Source organism: Astatotilapia calliptera, chromosome 13 (assembly GCF_964374335.1).
Source record: "Astatotilapia calliptera chromosome 13, fAstCal68.1, whole genome shotgun sequence".
Lineage (NCBI taxonomy): Eukaryota > Metazoa > Chordata > Actinopteri > Cichliformes > Cichlidae > Astatotilapia > Astatotilapia calliptera.
This window is the reverse complement of record NC_137434.1, coordinates 9,839,246-9,858,293: the sequence shown is the minus strand read 5'-3', so window position 1 is coordinate 9,858,293 and position 19,048 is coordinate 9,839,246. Positions and strand designations below refer to the sequence as shown.

Genomic DNA, 19,048 nt, shown 5'->3' with positions numbered 1-19,048 from the left:
TTGAATTTAATATAACAAGGAGGAATAAGCTGAATCTATCACGGAAGTACAAATCGTTGTCATAGTTGGCTGGGGATTATTACTCTGAGCACATGCTTTATGAAGATTATGCAAATCCCGACTCTGGTCATTATCAGATGCGAGACGTTTCTGGTGATACATTCAGAGCTAAATCCACGTGCACGTGGATTTAGATAAACTGTTGCTCACTGCAGCTTGGCCACAGTTTGTTATGGGCTGCATAAACATAATTACTTATGATAATGAGCGCTTAAAACATCCCGAATGTTTTTTTATTTATTTATTCATTCACAGTATATCAAGCTGCCATGTTAAAGAGAACTACATACCTGTCATTGGACTCAGTCTTGCTGTGAGCCCTCTCATAGCCAGGAGAGTAGGTGTAACTTTCCCAGTCTTCAGGTATGGAGCTCCGGTCAGCAGCTGTGGGCCACCGGCTGATTGTCAGCGAGCCATTTGTAGCTGGGAAGGCCAGACCCAGACTAGCAAGATTGCTGTGGCTCCTCTGGAAGGATGGGATGCCTTTCAGGCTGTCAGGTCGGCGTGGCGCCTCGTCCATGACCCACTCGAACCTGTCCTCGGACTCTGCCACCCCAACGCTCCCGTCTGCCAGGCTGTCGACCTCTGCTGCCTCATCCCGCTCCTCCTCCACACTGATGGATGGTGTGCGCGGGGTTGCTCCCTCGCCCGCGTCTTTGTCCTCACATATCGTCTTGGCAGACTCACAGCTGCTGAGGAGCTGCTCATCACCTCCGCCCTTTTTGAGCGTCTCTGTGCTTCCGAGAGCCTGATGAGTGGCGAGGGACGCCCCGTCACCTTCGGCTGCCTCGTTTGAGCTACTGCGTCCGAGCCGAGGCGTCAGCAGAGGCGAAGAGTACGGAGACGGCCCCAGACTAGGGGCACGTAATGACTGATCATCACCTCCATGATCAAGGGAAGAAGCATGGAGATGGCCTGGAAAACACAAGAGACTCATTGAGTATTTGCAAATGCTTCAATTAAAGGCTGCAGAGCACCTTATTTGTATGCACGCATAGTATACAACACTTAAAGTGCAAATACAAATACTCAGAGACCAGCGGGCTGCGGCGAACAACATAATGCGTCCTTGTTTAAACAGGACTAGGAAATTAAATCTATCCCCTTATAGCTGAGTTGATCACAAAGTATTGTAGGAATTACTCATGTGCTTGCTAAAGTTTAACTAAAATAAAATATAAATCAAAAAGAAACACCGTGATTGCAAAATGGGGCTCTTAAAGTAAAACCAGGAATAATAAATGCTCAGTCAAAAGAGGTAAAACGATAGAGTAATTAGATATGTTGAATTTATATCACAAAGTATTACAAAGAGAGGCTCTAATAGACTTACATCAAGCTGAGGTTATTTCAAGTCTTTTTAAAAGCTAAAAGCAGAGGAGGATGGGAGGGAGAGTTATAATGACCTAATGCTCATGCATCAGCTTTTTCCCACAAGTAATGATGTTTACATTAAGTTCTTAAAATAAAACTTTTGAGACCAATTCATCACAGAGTGAGGGGGAAAAACCCAACGTAATCAGGCTGATACAGCACTAAACATGTTAAACAAATTTCCTTTGTTAGAGGCACATACTCTCATAAAAGCACTGCTGAGCTTTCGATTTATAATATCATTCAAAGCAACAACCTGAGGTCTGTATTTAATTATCTGCTGTGTTAGGGTACTGGGAGTGCATTAAGGTTGGTGTTTAGTTGGAGCAGCTGTACCGTCATGAGGAGCATCGGCAAAAGCAGTCGGGGAGAGCGACACCACAGAGCTGCTGGCAGACTTTCCTCCGCTGTTGGAGTGTCTTAGGTACATAATGGACTGCACCTTCTCCTGGTACAGCTTCCCATCTGACAGAGAAACATCAAAGGAACATGGCACATTAGCTTAATGGATCTTTGATATGGAGCCGGTGCGCTCAGCTGTAACCGCTTCCTCACCTATATGCAGTGAGAAGTAGAAGGTGGATGGAGTGTGGCAGACGTAGGTGTTGGTAGGTGGGTGCACTGCCATCAGGAAGTTATAGATCAGTTTTAGCAGATCCATGTCAGGAGGAGACCCGAGTACTTCCTGGATGATTTTGATGAATGACAAAGACACCTCCTGTGGGATCGCCGTGAGATGCTCATCCCGATGTTCCTTAAAACAAACACGATATTTAAAATAAAAAGGAAGGAAGAGGGAAGGGAATGTGAAGCAGCTCTGTGGCAGCGACCTACCTGTAATACCTGACAGGTGAGCAGGAAGCGATGCACTACTTCAGCCTTGAGGAACTGACGGATGTTAAAGACCTGATGAGGGTGGTGAACCCTGATGAGGATCTCTAAGGCAGCGAGCAGCGTCTCCCACACTCCGCACTGACACAAACAGTAAATGACACCATATGACGGCTGAGACAGTAAAACAGTTCTGGAAAGAATCCTCACGGACTCTTTGATTTTAAAAAATGTCATCTGCAGCACAAAAACTGCAGGAATAACCACTAACTGATGCTTTCTCCGAAAACATTTGATTCACCAGAAGATAAAACCTTAAAGCGCTTCAGAGGCCGCGGGGATTTTGTGGGAGAACTAAAATCAGTGACTATGGCCACTAGAGTTAATGTATGAATTTCTAAGAAGCTCATCATTTAGCTGATAATGTTTTAAGCTTTCTGTCTGTTCAGGAGAGGATATCAATAACAATAAATAAATAAATAAATGAACAGACCCTGAAAAAACCAGAAACGCTGAGATTCACAAAAGTCATTCAGAAAAAAAGACAACTTTCCTTCTTTTCTTTACAACTGTACCTTCAGGTGTGATGAGAAAATGAATGATTAGATCTTGAACAAACTGCATTAGAAATGCAGCTCATTTGAAGTATCCTCACAGTAATGAATGTGTGATTGCTCATCTTCACCTGCTTAGTTTTTCATGTTTTGTCTGCCTTTGTTAGACACAGTGTCCTTCAAAAACATCATACATTATTTATTTATGCTCTACTTATTTCCACCGAGGAGAGTGGAGATGATGAGTTGTTATTAAGGAGGAGAGAGGCTTTCTGGATGTTTACATTACAGATATCCTCGCACGAAGGGCGATGGACTTTAACTTGATGTAATGTTACAGTTTCTTTTTGATGTAAATGATAAATGATAAAAACTGTTCTTAAGAAAATATATGTGTGCAAATACATGGATGTTGCTTTTGGACGTGATGGACCTGACCAAAACGATGTAATTGAATTAGACGGTGTGCCATAGTTACATTTAATTGTAATGCAGTCTTTACCTCCGCCTTGGCCCAGATCTTCCAATCCAACAGAATGTCTGAGAGAAGCCTTAAATCCTGAACCACGGCCACAGACTCCGCGTCCAAATGGAACTGACCGTCTTCTCCGAGGATGAGGATGGGTCCACTGCAACACCCATCGAGTAAAGTCTAGGAAGAAAAATCGTGGCCGTCAGAAACGCAACGACTTCTGTAGAGTTTCTGTGATAATAACTCACAGGGCGCCGTTCACTCTCATCAGAAACACGCCTCAACATATTGATAATCTCTAGTTCTGAATCTCAAGCAGGAAGAAAATCAATACATTCTCCATGAAATATTTGGAGTGCTTATCACTCAGTCAACTCAGTCAAAACTAATTCCATTTACTCCACGAGCAGCCCTGTCTGTATCGATCAAAGAATATCATTTGTGACCAGATTCACTGCAGTGGTCATAAATCTTGCAGTCCTTTATGTCTCTGGTACATTTTGTTACTTGAAGACAGAAGCTTGCAGCCTTGCACTCAGTTAAAACATTAAGATGCAGGTTAACAATGTAACTACCCCAGTTTAAGAAAGGTACCAGAATTAGATTTCTTTTACAGCATGAAGTGAAAGGTACAAATGGAAACTATCAACAACTGTAGCACAGCGTGTTCCTTTTATATAGGAATGATCATGGGAATTTAATGCCACTAATCAGTGCAGTTCTATGCTATACAATACAGGATGAGAAAGCCTAAAGTGACAAATGCAATCAGAGTTGCTGTGTTACTCTGCAGGAGCTCAGTGTTTCATCAAGTCAGACACAATGCATTTCAGCCAGAGCCATTACACAGCTCAATTACAGACACAGCCAGAGGGTCAAGTAACAGCAGGGTCACCAACACCGGCTCAGAGAGGAACCAGTGTGTCGGGCCAGATCAGATTCATGGCCCCCCAAAAATCAAATAAATAGAGGATATATTTTACTGTGCAGATCAGCTGAGGCTGCAGGGACAGAAGACAAGAGTTCAAGGTGTGACTCACTTTCAACATGTGATATCCTACGATGCATTTGGGCTTGATGAGGACCTGATGGATCATGGAGTAACCATGGTAACAGTCCATTTCGTGGATGCGGTGTTGGTTAAATTTGGACAGCGACAGCAGCACTTGCAGGGCCAGAGCCTGGGTCTTCTCACAGTCACTGAGCTCCACTGTCTGGACACAACGGTGCCAGAGGAGGCGAAGGGGGGAAAAACAAAACAGAGTGAACATGAGGGCCTGCTGTGGCCACTGAGATCTCACAGAAGCACAAAATAATGTCAAATGCTTTCTTTATGAATGAAACTGAACTAATGGGCACCTCATCAGTTGGCCTGGAATATAATTAATCAAATTCAAAAATTCTCCAAAGTCATTCAAGAGCCTTCTTTCTCCTACATACTGCAATCAAATTGCATACATATTATATATAGGCTTTGCCCTTCACATTTAACCCTTTACTTATTTTGGGTCTCTTTAAATAATCATAACTCTGTTACAGTTTGTGTCAGAAAGAAACCCCAACTGGTTTCGGAAAGAAGAGAAGATGAGCTTTATGGAGATATTTGGTGTATAACGGCAGCACAAAGCATTCACGAGATACTGCTGTGTGCACACAGACAGAAAAATCAGGTTCTAGATTTTACCATATGTGCCTCACATTACTGTAACTCCTCAACTATTTTGGGCTAGAGAGAAAATTCAAATAGTTCTTGAAAGCTGAGAATTATGTAGCAATTTTAAAGCCAAAATTACAAAATAAGTCCAGGCAGCCTGTATGACACTTGGGTGAGAAAGGGTTAAATCATCCCACCTGTGCAAAGAGGAAGACAAAAGTTCCAGTTCCTCCGATCTTGTGCAGGACACTCTGCAGGCCGTGGGTTTCGGTGGGGAGCAGAGCTCTGAGAGCACTGGACTCCAGGGAAACACTTTGCACCTCTTTGGAGCTGAAGGGCCGCTGGGTAACCACAGTCTTTGCTTGACCTTTCAGTCTGATTACAGGCTCATAAATTGTGTAGACTCTCGGACTGCTGGGGGCGTACACGACCGCCAGGCTCTCCTGTGCAGAAACCAACGCACACAATTATCTTTTTTGGGAAAAAAGTAATATCTTAAGATAAGATAACCTTTATTAGTCCCACACGTGGGAAATTTGTTGATACTTGATTTAGGATATTAGATATAAAGTAATTTTAAAAATAAATAAATAAGGAGCCAAAATGTCCTCAAATAGGGTACAAATGTACACCAGGGCAAGGGTTGTTAGATTTAACAGTAAGTTACAAAAAAATGGCCAAACATTTATTCTTATCATCTTGGCTTTTCTTTTTTTAGCTATTAGCTAAAAATGAGCTATTATCAACAAAGCAATTCCCACTTAATGGGAGAAAAACTATTTTCAGTCTGACTAAAATAACTGCAGCTTAACTATAATAGTTGTTTTTCCCCATTTGGGACAAATTACTTCCTACCATGCAGTATCATTAATGACAGCTAATTGGAACAGCACATAACTCATACACCGTGAAATGAAACAATAAATGAGACATAGGGGGGATTTGCCACGCTAACAGAGCACTTGAATCACCCTGCATAAGTAGAGGGGTCGGCGGCGGGCATTGCAGGAATTGAGTGAGAGATGAACAAACACGGCAACATTTTTTTTTCTGGCTTCATTTCATAATTACACTTTTTGTGACACGGCTGATGTTTTAATGCCTCGTGTTAAAAAAAGAGAAGAGAAAAAAAGAGAGACTTACGACCAAAGTTGTTGTGTCTACATCCTTGCTCTTCATTAAAATCTCTCTCACGTGCTCACACTTCAGACCTTCCTGGGTGACAAACTTGGAGAATGTTACACTGGGTTTGCCATACTTGCAGGGCATGATCGAGGTGAGATCTGGTCCACTCGTGTACAGGTAGAAGGCCTCCTCAGATCCTATTCTAGACCCTGAGAAGAGGCATGCAAACATCTATTATTATTTGACTTAGGAAAAGGGAATATCCTCTCTCTTAAGGAATATCTTTGTGTGTTTGTGCAATCCAGAAGCTGTAAAATTGATTTGTGAGAAATCCAAACTAAAGCCTGAATGAACTCAAAGAGTTAATGATTTATATGATTCCACTAATACGCTGCAAATTAATAACACATGAGCTGATGCAATGCAAGACTCCCGAGGTGTCCTGGTCAACTTTTTTTTCTTGATACTTTCAGTCCTGCTTTTCAAAGAAGAACCTGCTACACACAATGAATTCCAACCACAGCGGAGAGGCCAAGCTTGTCTAAACACATCAGTTGGGCTCATAGGTCGAGAGCGCCTAGATGCAAGGCTTTCACAGCCAATTAGAGGTAACCAGAGAAGTATTCAGTAAGCCTCCCGAGAGAATGCTGAGAATCCACAGCACGCCACACATCACACCACGCGCAGCCTTCTACAGCTGCATACGCTTTTAAAATACAAATGCATCACAAAGCATTTCTACAGTTTCTACTGCTTTGTAAAAGTGAAGGTGATAATCAATGTGCCACCAGAGAGCAGCACTGAGGGCAGTTAAACAATTAAAACGGACTGCAGTGCGCATGTCTAAGTATGATATTACAGACACTATCTTCAGTTCAGTTTAACAGGAGCCCTACCGTTGAAGAGTAGCACAGTGCCCATGTTCCAGCGTGTTCCCATCTCCTCTGAGGATGGCACACAGTGGCCCAACATGCAGAAGGTTTTGTTGCTGTCAGATGATAAACTGGACTTTCTGGGTAGGGTGTAATCCAAAGAAACTTCACACTTCCTACAGAAAATGGCAGTTTGGACTGAATTTTAATTATTTATCAAACCATGCGAGCCAAACGACAGCTTACATTTCGGTCAGTTTTCCTCACCAGATGCCAGACACCCAGACGACCACGCGGCCGTGGACGTTCTTCTTTCCCTCCGGCTGCTGGCTGTAAGTGAGGGCAAGGTGTTGCCACTGGCCCCCACTGAACAGGCCCTCAGCTGAGTCTGCTTGTGCCAACAGGCCTGCTTTTATCTCATCGTTGGGGTCTATACAAATCCTGAGGAAAAGAAATATATTAGAATACTTAAAGTCCAAGAAAATCTGAATACTTAAAAAACAGCACTTCATTCTTTTGACACTACTTTGAGACTGCACTCCTTGGAGCTCACCTAAAAGTGAGAGAGCCTGTAGAGAAGTCTGCCCACACTTGAAGCATCAGTGCCTTGGAGCCCATGGATAGAATATGAATGAGTCCTTCCTCTAGCAATCTTGTCCCTGCCTGAGATGACGCATGGTGCAACTCAGCTGCAGGAGGGTTACTTTCTTCTGGAAAACAATAATCAGAGAATGTCAAAAACGATTCGTGTTCATGGGCATCATGCACAAAGGATTCTTAGTAAAGGAGTTCTGCCTCACCCCTGTTTTTGTCCCCGTCCTTCGCTCCCTGCTCGGCCACCCTCAGCCATATAGAGGTACTGAAGCCGCTGGCCATATGGGGCCAGCAGTTCTGTCCAACTAAGGGCAGGTGGAGAGGGGCGATGTGCCAGGGAGAGGTGCGCAGGTGGCTCGGTTGGTACTCAGCTTCTCCCTCCCTACGGCCTGGAGACAGCTTGCTCTTCCAGGGCAAACCAACACTTTTCCCTCCGGCGGCACAGTTCTGTCTGGAGCTGGGGGAAAACACTCCCGGAGTCGAAGCCCCAAGGATTATCGGAAAACTCAGAAAGTGTAGAGGTTCGATGTTCATGTTGGCTTCGACAATTTGTAAGATGCCCTTCAGTAAAATCTCCTGGGAGGTAACAAAGTAAATGTGAAGTTAGGGGAACTGTTTTAAATTTGATGCAAAAACACTTAAATCTGGGCTTTTTTGTAACCCTAAACTTAAAGCTGTTTTCAGCTGCTCTCTTATTCACAAGGGGTTGCCACAATGGGTAGCCCCACATATTTGATAGTGCCGATTTTCACAGCGGGTGTCCTGACACACCCAATAAAGAGATATGTCCCCTTTAAAAAAAACAAAACAAAACCAAGCCCCCCCATAAAAGCTAATACACTAAGAAATGTAACTGATTTATCTGTGATCCATAATAAACCTGCAGAATATTGATAAAGAACCAGCAAACAAACCATGAAGAATGCAGATGAATACAGCTAAGCACAAAGAGTTGTGTGTTATCCGCACAGATGACAAAATTAACTTGCCTTGCAAGTTGTTAAAAATAAATCCTTCCTGTCTGCTCTCATAGACGTCTGAATTCCAATTAAATGCAGACGTGTGTTAATAAGTACTAGTATTACATCTGTTCTGCACACTTTGGTGTTAATTGTATACAGAATGAAGCTACCTAAGGGAGCATTATGTGTTGATACATTTTAAAGCGGCAAGAAGTGAGAAGAGAGGCTGACAGCACGGTGTGTTAAAAATAGATTCTTGTTCCTGCTTTAAAACAAGCAAAAGCATGCAGGCACTGAGAACAAGAAGACATCAGTGTCAGGCATCACGAGTGCAAGCAAACAGCACACTGTTGAGTGACTGATAGGAGATGGCTATTTACAGTAGGTGGGGTCTTCTCCAGGAAGAGGCGACTCAATAGAGCAAGTTCCTCAGCTGTGATCCTCTGGCTCACCATGGCAACCAGCAGCTCCACAAGCACAGTCTGGCAATCTGAATGTAGACCAATGAAGAGCAGATTACATAAAGAGTTATCATCGCATTTTGGCAGGCATCAGAATAATTTCTTACCACAGAAAATAGATGATTTTTCTTAAGCTTTCTCAATAATTGTGAATGTAATCTATGTTGTATTTGAACTTTTAGCCATTAGAAATTGGCTGACAAAATATCCCAAGGACAAAAATCCTCCCCAACACCACAGAGAGCAAACACTTATCTTGTTTTTCCTTTAGATTTTGGACATCATGATATTATAATGTTAAATAAGATCAACTTAAGTTCCAAAGAAGCCCACTGGGTAAGACTGACTAAGAACTACTAAAGGTACCTATGATAAAACATGACACTGAGCCCAGGGGACCCAGCTGAAATGTCAGAAGCAGAAAAAATCTCAGGAAAACAGCAAACTGAGAGGGCTCCCCTCCTCCTGAGACGTCACACATGAAAAATATGTGTTTAGATCAGATAAGACAGAAAAAAAATAAAGCAGGATGAAGAACAAACCTGTGAACGAGTGGTTTGTTTGACTGAGAATGTTGTGAAAGCCAGACAGGATAGTTTTGACTCCTCCCTGTGAAAACAGGAACAAAGCAGTCAGTCATTTTCTTCAGACCACAGCTGAGTAGTAAAGTAAGACAAATACGGGAGGTGGTTAAGTGTAGCACAAAGAGGAAACTGTGGTTGGCGGGACCTGGTCATAGAGGAGAGCAGCATTGTGGTGATTGGCGTGTACTGCACTGAGCAGGCTGTGAAACACATGACTCAGAACCTCCAGGTCTGGGGAGCCAGAGGCAAGTAGCTGCAACTCCATCGTACAGATCTCTGGGAACAGGAGCGCGCCTCGCCCGGGCCTGTCTGCCACTGCTACAAACTCATGCAATGCGGCTGGCTCCACCTTCAAACCTAAGAAACCCAACAGAAGAAGATCAGAGACACAAACAAGAGATTGGCACGCACTGCCTGCCTTGCTAAAGCACAGGCACAATATGCCACCCTCTGCTCCTTGAACAGCACCATGATTCAAAGGCATTCCCTCTCTTGGGTTCTTGGAGGTAGAGCATAAAAATGAATTTGCCTCAGTTCTGTGCTCAGCTGCAGAGCTGCCTCGTGTTTTCAAGGAAAGCAGTCCAGCAGGCTCTCACACGGCTCCTAGAAACTCCTTTTAATTAAAGAAGCTTGGTTGTCTTCCTGTGCACCGCTACACGCTTTGTTACAATCTACCACACACGCATCCAGTCACATATTGCTAGCAGTAAATATAAACTAAAAGCCACGTACCAACTGTCATACCCGTCTGCCTTGATAGTGCATTATTACTGATGCTTGTGTTTGGTCTGTGGTTAAATTTAATTGCAGGAAGTCTACAGTATGCATTTCACATCACTTTTCGCTATGTTTATGGTCTTTATCCTTTCAATTAACCTCAAACTAATAAACACAAGGATCTGGAGCAGTGTAAACGCCGCTAAGAGACCAGGAAATGTGAGGAGGCAGCAGCTACAGGAGCCAATTTGGACAAAACGAGAACAGCCTGAGGAGAGAAATTCTGGAATAAACATTTTTATTATTAAATATTAGAAATAATTTTGAATTGCTGTAATGCTAGATTTAAAAAAATACAGGAAAAAGGATCAAGTTTTAATTGAGTGTGAAAAAAGGAACAGTCATTGGTGCTTGTGCTCAGTTACCTAAGTTGAGCTATGTACCATTGAAAAAGGATTTTCAGTGGAAATAAGTGGTTTGATTTTACAGAAACACGAGATAAGGCTAATTACCAAATAAATAGCACTGCATTGTGAAGTTGAAGTTGGTTTGCTCAATATGACTCAAGGTTAAAGATTCTGTTTCTCATGACATAAGAGTTTTCCAGGAAGCTAAAATTTCCATCTGATGAAGACTTTAAGTCACAGGATCTAGCTCATGAGACCAAAAGAATTTAGTTGCCTGCAGTTGTAAAACGTAAAACAATGACTTTATTCTGAGGAGATGAAGCAAAAATAGTGTAATCGGGCCGTGTCTTTAACCTGCAAGCGGTGAAACAGAGCTGACACAAGAGGTTAAACGCATTTTCTGCCTTGTCATATGCATGAATTAAAAACTAGCCACCGTTTATTGCTTCACATCCTTCACAGCACACCAAAGGAGGATGTTGTTTTTTTTCTTTATTATAGAATTAACTGTCTGTATGTGCATTTGCACTGAAAAAAAGAGCATCCAGTGAATGCACAGAACTCCAGAAAGGACTAATCATTCAGCAAAAAGACCGATTAAACAGTTAACAGTGTGAGAAACAAGGTTTCCCAAGACTCAAAACAAGCAGGTTTAGAGGTTATAACGGTCCCATGACCTCTCAATCCAGCGAGGTTAGTCTGTTGTTGTTATAGCCAATAAAAACAAGATGCAGAGAAGACAAACATCTGAAGTAAAAATGATTTATAGCGTTCAGAAAATAAACTGAAAAATGAATAGGCAGTGAAAAGTAATAAGACTCATAAGTGTGAACTGCAACCAGCCTCAGTAACAATATCTGAAGTGGTTTGGTATGTGCAGCAGCTATGGATCCTTGAGGAGGAGTAAGTGAGAATAAAAGCATGCGTGTGTGTGGTAGTGTGGCAGTAAGTGTGGACCTACCCTCTTCCTGCTTGGCCATGTCCTCTGGGTTGCTTTCGCTGTCAGCGTCGTAGCCCTCCTCCTCCCCTGGGGGCTTGCCGCCGCAGCTCTGCACCTCGTCCACCTCCTCAGACAGATCGCCCGCTGGGGCCGCCCCCTCCACCAACACCTGGAGCTTCTGGCAAGAAGAGAGTGAAAGAGCAAGTGAGGCAGAAGAGGAGGTAGGAATAAGAAGAAGAAGAAAAAAAAAAATCATGAATTTCAATCCCATACACTCCAAGTTCAACGGCTGGTTAACTTTCAAGCACTTAAGATAAGATTGCTTTCATAAGAGCTTACCCAATGCTGCTTTAAAAAAAAAAAATTAAAAAAAAAAAAAATTCCTCGATTGAGTATTTTTAGGGTAAAATGTAAAAGGCATGACATGGAGTGTCATGCCTGATGCGGCGAATCGACTGCCCTCAAAACGGGGGAAAAAGAAAGTACAAGATTTTTAGTCATAAGACAAATATCAGCTGACCTGCAAGGCGCTCACACAGCCCCAGTTCCTCGACATGAACAGTCATCATATGTGCATGTAGGCAAACACACACACACGTAAACTGACAAACTAAACCATTTCCTGGTTCAAAGAGGCTTTTTGCATCACACACCTCTATTCCTTCGAAACTAATATGAGGCTGCTTTTATATTTAATTGTGGGTGAACATTTTAAAAGACTGGTCTAAATCAGTGGACAAACTTTGCGGTGGAAGACTAATCTCGGTGCTTCAAGCACATACTTGTAATGGTTAAGCGAACATCACAGTCTGCCAGTGCTCACTGAGAAAGAACTAAGCTCTTAGGAAATAGGTAAATCTATTATATAAAAAGCCAAATCCTCCTGTGTTGGAACAGGCTTAGTCAGACAGGCATTTTAAGACTTGAAGAAAACACGGCTGAGAGACATGAGACAGTTACTTTCAGTCATGTAAGTGCGGACGGCTTCTTTTCGTTTGTGTTTGCCTTATTTATGGAATAAATGAAAAAACAGATTCATGTCTCTTGCGAATCTTAAATAACGCTTTACAAAGCCTGCACTGATAGTGGCACTGCTAAGGAGGTGAGAGTTTGTAGAGGCCCATCTGTACTGAGCAAATGAGAAACTGTCAACATGTGTGAAGATAACTGATTGAATTAAAAAATGTTTTCAATATGTTAATTAAACTAAGTCTGTCTGAAGAGCTGACAGCAGAGTGTAAAATCCACTAAAACAAAGAAACATCAGCAGCATGCTGGGTTTTAAAATGAGGCTGCATCCGCTGCTGGCTCCACACAAAGGCTACAATTATTTACGTTCACCGTTTCTGTTGTACATCAGGCTGATAACAGCAGCTTAGCAACATAGTGCGAGTGGCCTTACACGGCAGTACTGATGCTTGATAACACTTGGGTGGAAAATGGTTTTCCTCTCATTGTACGCTTGCCTCTTAAATAAACACCACTGCTCATTATATTTTACCACGGTGCTCAAACACACGCTGTAGATGCACAGATACTTCACTCTGCAGACAAAAGAGGCAGCAAAAAGAAACATACAATTTTCACTCGTGTTTGCACTGCATGTTATTGTCCGTCTGACTGGTTAATAGTGGCTGCTGGTGGGAGATGATGAGTTAATAACATGGGGTCACACACAAGAAAATGCAGTTGTTTCTGATCACACAGGCTCTCAACTCTCTCTCTAGTTCTCAGCCCTGCCTGAAACCTTTGAAGGCATTTGCCCTTTTGTTTTGCCCTTCTGCCAAGTTGCTGAAATCAGTAGGAATTATCTCTGGAATTTGTTAAAAGAGTGAGAAAAACAGTAACATAAAAGACAGAGAAGTAAAAAACAGGCAGGAAAGTATGCCTGTTGTTTTTAGAGTCAACAGGACAGATATGGGCAATAAAGGCCTCCAAGATACTAACTGCTCAACAAAAGGTCAATAAATCAACCTATAGCAGCTTTCATTTAGTGCCATAATATAGTCATTTGAAATATTTATTTCATGAATGACTTTTTAGTAGTGTGAAAACAGGCACATATTGTGCAAGCGAAAACAAATGGTTTTAAAAAGAGATTTAAAAAAAGATTAATTTTAATGAGTAAATGGAATTCAGCCGAACAAATAATGGAGAGACATTTTGCCAAAAGCTTTATAGAGTGATTAGATGTGATCAACAATGACGGCACCTCATGTCTCTTTATACATGAGTGTTTCATGAAAGTGGAGAATATTTATTGTCTCACAGGTTCTCCCAAGGCAGGACTCACCCTCTCTGGCTTCTCCTCAGGGGGATCGGGACAGGATGACACCTCAGCCAAGGCCACTCTCAGGAGAGAGTCAAACAGGGGTATGGCAAGGTCAGAGTTCACCACTCCAGACCGAGAGAGCTGGTCTCTCACTTCTAACAAGGTATCCTCCACTGAATGGAGCTATAATCGAGAGGACATGACACTTTAAGTTAAGCCAAAGTATTTTTTTGCGTATTTGGCCTGTTTAGGGGTTAGTTAATTAAACACATTGCTCAACATACCTGACAAGAAAGCTCAGGCTCTATCCTCTGCAGGGCTGAGTTAGCACTGTGTAGGCAAATAGCCAGCAAAGCCTCAAGGAGACGAATACTTTGAAGTTGCCATTCTTCCTCAAGTTTCTTTGATGGATCTTTGGTCTTTCCTTCAGCTGGACTGGTGCTGCTGGTTTCAGATGCATCATGAGAAGTCTCCTCCAGTCCCAGTGAAGTGGCTGTGGAATCGGGGCTGCCTTTACCTTTGCCGTCTCTCTTCTTCTTTGCTTTTCCATCCTTCGTTTTACAGGAGAGCTTTTGAATGACCATTGCCATAAGGCGCAAACAGACATCCAGTCCACCCAGCCTGAAGAACTGTCTCTGGAACAAAGGGCTGGCCAGGTAGATCCACCGACACACTGACCAAACATCAGCGGCGCGTCGTAGCTGCTCTTTAGAGGGCAGGGCTACACTGTCTGGGGACAGATATGGCAGCCGTCCACCCAGAGGTTCACTCGCTGTACTGTCATAACCCGAAGTGTCTTCGGAGTCATTGGCTGAGTCCCGGTCAGAATCTGCCTCCTTGCTGACGCAGAGGAAGGCCACACATAGAAAAAGATTGATAACATGAAGGTGGATCTCTGTTCGGCTGCGCCCCGGTCCACGAGCCTGGCCGCTACGGCTCTTATGTCGTGGATAAGCCTCCTTCAGGCCTTCATAGAACTTGCTGAGACTCTGTGCGCCCTCTCCGATGCCTCTGGACCCCAGTTCCTCAGCCAGGCCTAAGACAGCCTCCCTTTCTTCAGCATCAGCACTCTCCAGCTCCTGAAGCACCCCCTCAGCCTGCTGCTTTCCACTGCCTATTATCAGAGTCTCAAACACCTTCAAAGCTAAAGAGCGTGTCTGGTCCAAGTAGACAAGCTCTGTCACCTGGTTGAGTCCATTACAGCTAATAAAAAGGTCTCTGATCACCCTATAATACAAAAGATGAGAAACTAAGTTAAACAAAAAGGACATTTTAATAAGTTGTTTTTCACATTAAAATGCACTGTGTCATTTATTACCCCCCTCATAAAGAATGGGTATATATATAAACCCAACACCAAAAAAGATGAGAAGCTATGTAAAATGTAAATAAAAACAGAATGCCATGAATTATTATTAATGACAACAGAACATATAAAACATAAAATATTTGTACTTAGAAAATGTACCAAGTCTTTCTGAAAACTATGGACATCACACCCTCTGGACTAAAGAGGAGAGAGAATATCTGACTTGTTATCAGCGTTCAGTTTAAAAGCCTGTCTGATGGTATGGGGGTGCCTCAGTGCCTATGGTACTGCACATCTGGAAAAGCCCCATCACTGCTGAAATGCATATCCGGGTTTTAGAGCAACATATGCTCCTATCCAGACAATGCCTTTTTAGGGAAGGTCTAAACTGCATACTACATCTACTACAACAGCATGGCTCCATAGTAGAAGAATCCAGGTGCTGAGGACATTTCACCAATTGAAAACATTTAGTGTATCATGAAATGGAAAGAGTGACGAAGATCCAGGACTGTTGAGCAGCTAGAATCCTGTATCAGATAAGAATGGGACAACATTTCTCTCCAGCAGCTCATTTCACAGATGTTTATGGACTGTTATTAAAAGAAGAGGAGATGCTACGTGATTGTGAACATGACCCTGTTCCAACTTTTTCAAGCCGTGTCGCTGCCATCAAATTAAAAATAACCTTTTTCTTGAAATGGTATGTTTTCTCAGTTTAAACATACGTTTTCTATCTTCTGCTGCAAATTTAATATGGGCTTATGAAATCTGCACATCATTGCGTTCTGTTATTTGCATTTTCCAGAGCATCCCAACTTTTTTTGGAACTGGAGTTGTACTTCTTATTAGCCAGCAAAATAAACAACATGCTGACAACTCGGGTAGATGTGTAGAGTGCACACAAATACCTCCTACCGCAGCGCTCCCTTATTAAAATAAAAAGCACCGCTCAGTTCAATCAGACAAGTGCTGTAACCAGCCAGTGACAGAAAAAAAACCTCATCACGCAGGAGCCTTCACACGCCAACTCCATTTGTTCTCTTCAGGTTGCAGAAATAATTCTCTCTCCAGCACAACACCTTTACATAAATAAGTCATCATCTACAATAATGCACACGGACACACCTGCTAGTCTTTATTTACTGCGTTTTCTTTGTTCTCCAATGTCTTTTCTGCTTCATGTTTATTCTATTGAGCAACATGAAAGACAAATTCACGACTTGTTATCTTAAGGCAAATCATATATTTACTGGGAAAACACAGCTGACACCTTACCCTTTTAAATTTGTTTACTGGTGATATACACACACTACTGAGGCTGTGATGAATAATAAATGACGCTATCACAGCACAAGGTAAATTATGGTGAAAGAATAAAGCATCACCTCTGAGTGAAATCAACATTTGGTGTGGAAAAACAACTTGAGAGAAGTGCTAACATTACAAACGGACTGAAATCCCACAAAAAAACCAAAAAACAACCACTTTAATCTCAGCATGGAGTTTTCTCTGCAGTGTGCGGTGACACAGATGTTCAGTTAGAGCTTTGAGGATGGGAGCGTGAAACACAAAACAAATTTAACAGATTATTAACTTGTTGATTTCTTTTCACCAATTTAAACCCATTTTCTCCAGTCTTCCTCTAAATAAATGTAGCGTTGATTAAATCTGCTTCTTCACAACATTTCCTCCTTTCATTAGTGGTCTGAAACTCCATCAGAATGGCTAATCATTAGTCTGCATATTTAATGCTCACTTCTGAAAAATATGATTCCTGTTTCGCAGAAACCGAAACGAGAGCAGGAGATGATGCAGTGGCGGGCAATGCATCAGATGATGTCCAACTTTGAAGAAAAGCTGCTCGTCTTTCAGGTTATCTTTCGATAACTTTTCCTGCATGAGCAGACTGCATAAGAAGGTGATGTAAAAACCACTTAAGTAGAATTGGTTTTGCCCATCCACGTGAAGGATGATCACACAAATAACCTCATCGATTCAATCGCTCGGTTTGTGAGACCACGAAAGACAGAAAAATCTGACACATGTCGCTCAAACCTTTTCCCGCAGTACTGAAGGCTCTGAAGCTCCAATTTGTGTAACTCATACATGAATGTGCCCCAAATCAAATGATCTGTGGATCCTATTTCGCCTAATTTCCATCTGTCTGCCAACCTAAACAACACAAGTTAATCACCGCTTTGCAGCCAGCTAACTTTGCAGCTATATTTGGAACAAATATGTATATAGCCCAGTAGATGGAGCTGTATAGTCTAACCTAGCGAGAGTGACCATGTGCAAAGATGTGAGGTCTGACCATATGCAACTGCAAATTCAGTACCAATGAAGACTTTTTAATTTGGAGCCTGTCATGGAGTAATGCTGCAGACTTCATGGGGAAATGTGGTCGTTCAATTTCATCCTTGAGACCAGTACAGATATAACATCTTAGTAAGCCACGCACCAACTATCCTGTGTTCTGTGAGCTGAGGTTATAATAAAACAGACCAATACAACTAGATCTACAACTACATCCATTGCATACCAAACAACTGAATATGGCACAAAAACCTTAAAGTTGCTGCAGAAAACATAAAAGAGAGTTTTAATTGTAAATGTTATACCCCTTAATTTGGGCTTTGAGGATAAGTGAAAACTTGTTTATATAAACTTATAGATCTACATTTATAGTCTATTAATTAAACTAAAAGTCTCGACACAAGCTGAGAATTTTGATTCCTGCTTTTCTGAATCTAAAAGTAAATTGTTGTGCATTTTGTCTCAAAAAAAATTAACAGAATGAAAAAATAGCAGCAGAGTTAAACTGATTAGCTATTGGGCTATTAATGTTTTTTCTTGTTAAAACACATGTGGACTTTTTATCAATAAATATTTTATCAGACACCTCATTGATATGAGTAGTTTATTGTTATGCTCTAAAGAGTTGTAAAATGTAATTCAGAGGATTGGTTAAAAGAGAGAAAAAACCAAACCCATCACAGATGTCAGTCAAACTTGTAGAGAGCAGAGAACTCTCTGAATTTTAACAAGGAAATCTATCAGCCTACTGCTGACAAAACATCTCAAAGCATCCAGCCATCTATTTTTTAACACTCCCGATCTTGCTGAGGGTCGCAAGAACATGCAACCAATCACAGCATGTGTAGAGCGGCCGCTGAGATGTAATCTAAGCAGGTCACCTGGGTTAACACACAGGCACAGACCTCTGCACGTCCCATTCTATGGGCGTTTCAGAGTTTACTTAACCTGTATGTCTCTGGATTGTCTCAACATCTCAGAATTCTACAGACAACTGAGAATATCCACACCAAAAACCAAAAATACAGTTTTACACAACTTCACATTTGCCAGCATTTTGATAAAAGCACACGAACAAACATTATCTGCCTCTGCTATGTTATGCTACTGTACTCACGACACTCTTACATAAACTGTCAATAATCCTCTCCATCTCGCTGAGTTCACAAAGCAGTGCTAAATTATTGATTAGCATTAATTAGCAATGACCTGGAGGGATAGATCTAATGACAAAGAAATTCCAAGTAGATTAGGTATCCTCCTTTGAACTGGCGGATTATATTTGCTTTAGGTCATTGTATCAAAAGGACAGGAATCCATTTCATAAGAAAGAAATATGCAATATCTATCGAAATAAACATCTATATCACTTGTCTTTCAGAAGAAATTTATAAAATAAATTGCTAATGCTTCTGAAAATATTCATAACCAAAGAACGTGCTGCTTTTTTTCAGGAGGTTTTGACATCTAACAACACACACACACACACACACACACACACACACACACACACACACACACACACACACACACACACACAC

General features: G+C 41.9%; 1 protein-coding gene across 3 annotated transcripts in view; it reads right to left on the bottom strand.

The window, feature by feature from the left end:
* The window catches only part of lyst (lysosomal trafficking regulator), a 60,441-nt gene that overhangs the window by 12,902 nt on the left and 28,491 nt on the right, over positions 1 to 19,048 (bottom strand). For all 3 annotated transcript variants that reach the window (XM_080287896.1, XM_080287897.1, XM_026191138.2), the window contains exons 7-24: positions 14,164 to 15,106; positions 13,901 to 14,062; positions 11,629 to 11,785; positions 9,689 to 9,900; positions 9,502 to 9,568; positions 8,879 to 8,988; positions 7,743 to 8,112; positions 7,496 to 7,652; positions 7,210 to 7,383; positions 6,967 to 7,118; positions 6,089 to 6,279; positions 5,143 to 5,388; positions 4,332 to 4,505; positions 3,322 to 3,471; positions 2,269 to 2,406; positions 1,990 to 2,188; positions 1,771 to 1,899; positions 351 to 975 (exon numbers count right to left, since the gene is read on the bottom strand). In XM_080287896.1, the coding sequence (XP_080144022.1) occupies positions 351 to 975; positions 1,771 to 1,899; positions 1,990 to 2,188; positions 2,269 to 2,406; positions 3,322 to 3,471; positions 4,332 to 4,505; positions 5,143 to 5,388; positions 6,089 to 6,279; positions 6,967 to 7,118; positions 7,210 to 7,383; positions 7,496 to 7,652; positions 7,743 to 8,112; positions 8,879 to 8,988; positions 9,502 to 9,568; positions 9,689 to 9,900; positions 11,629 to 11,785; positions 13,901 to 14,062; positions 14,164 to 15,106 (4,356 nt within the window). The remainder of the gene's footprint in view (positions 1 to 350; positions 976 to 1,770; positions 1,900 to 1,989; positions 2,189 to 2,268; positions 2,407 to 3,321; positions 3,472 to 4,331; positions 4,506 to 5,142; positions 5,389 to 6,088; positions 6,280 to 6,966; positions 7,119 to 7,209; positions 7,384 to 7,495; positions 7,653 to 7,742; positions 8,113 to 8,878; positions 8,989 to 9,501; positions 9,569 to 9,688; positions 9,901 to 11,628; positions 11,786 to 13,900; positions 14,063 to 14,163; positions 15,107 to 19,048) is intronic.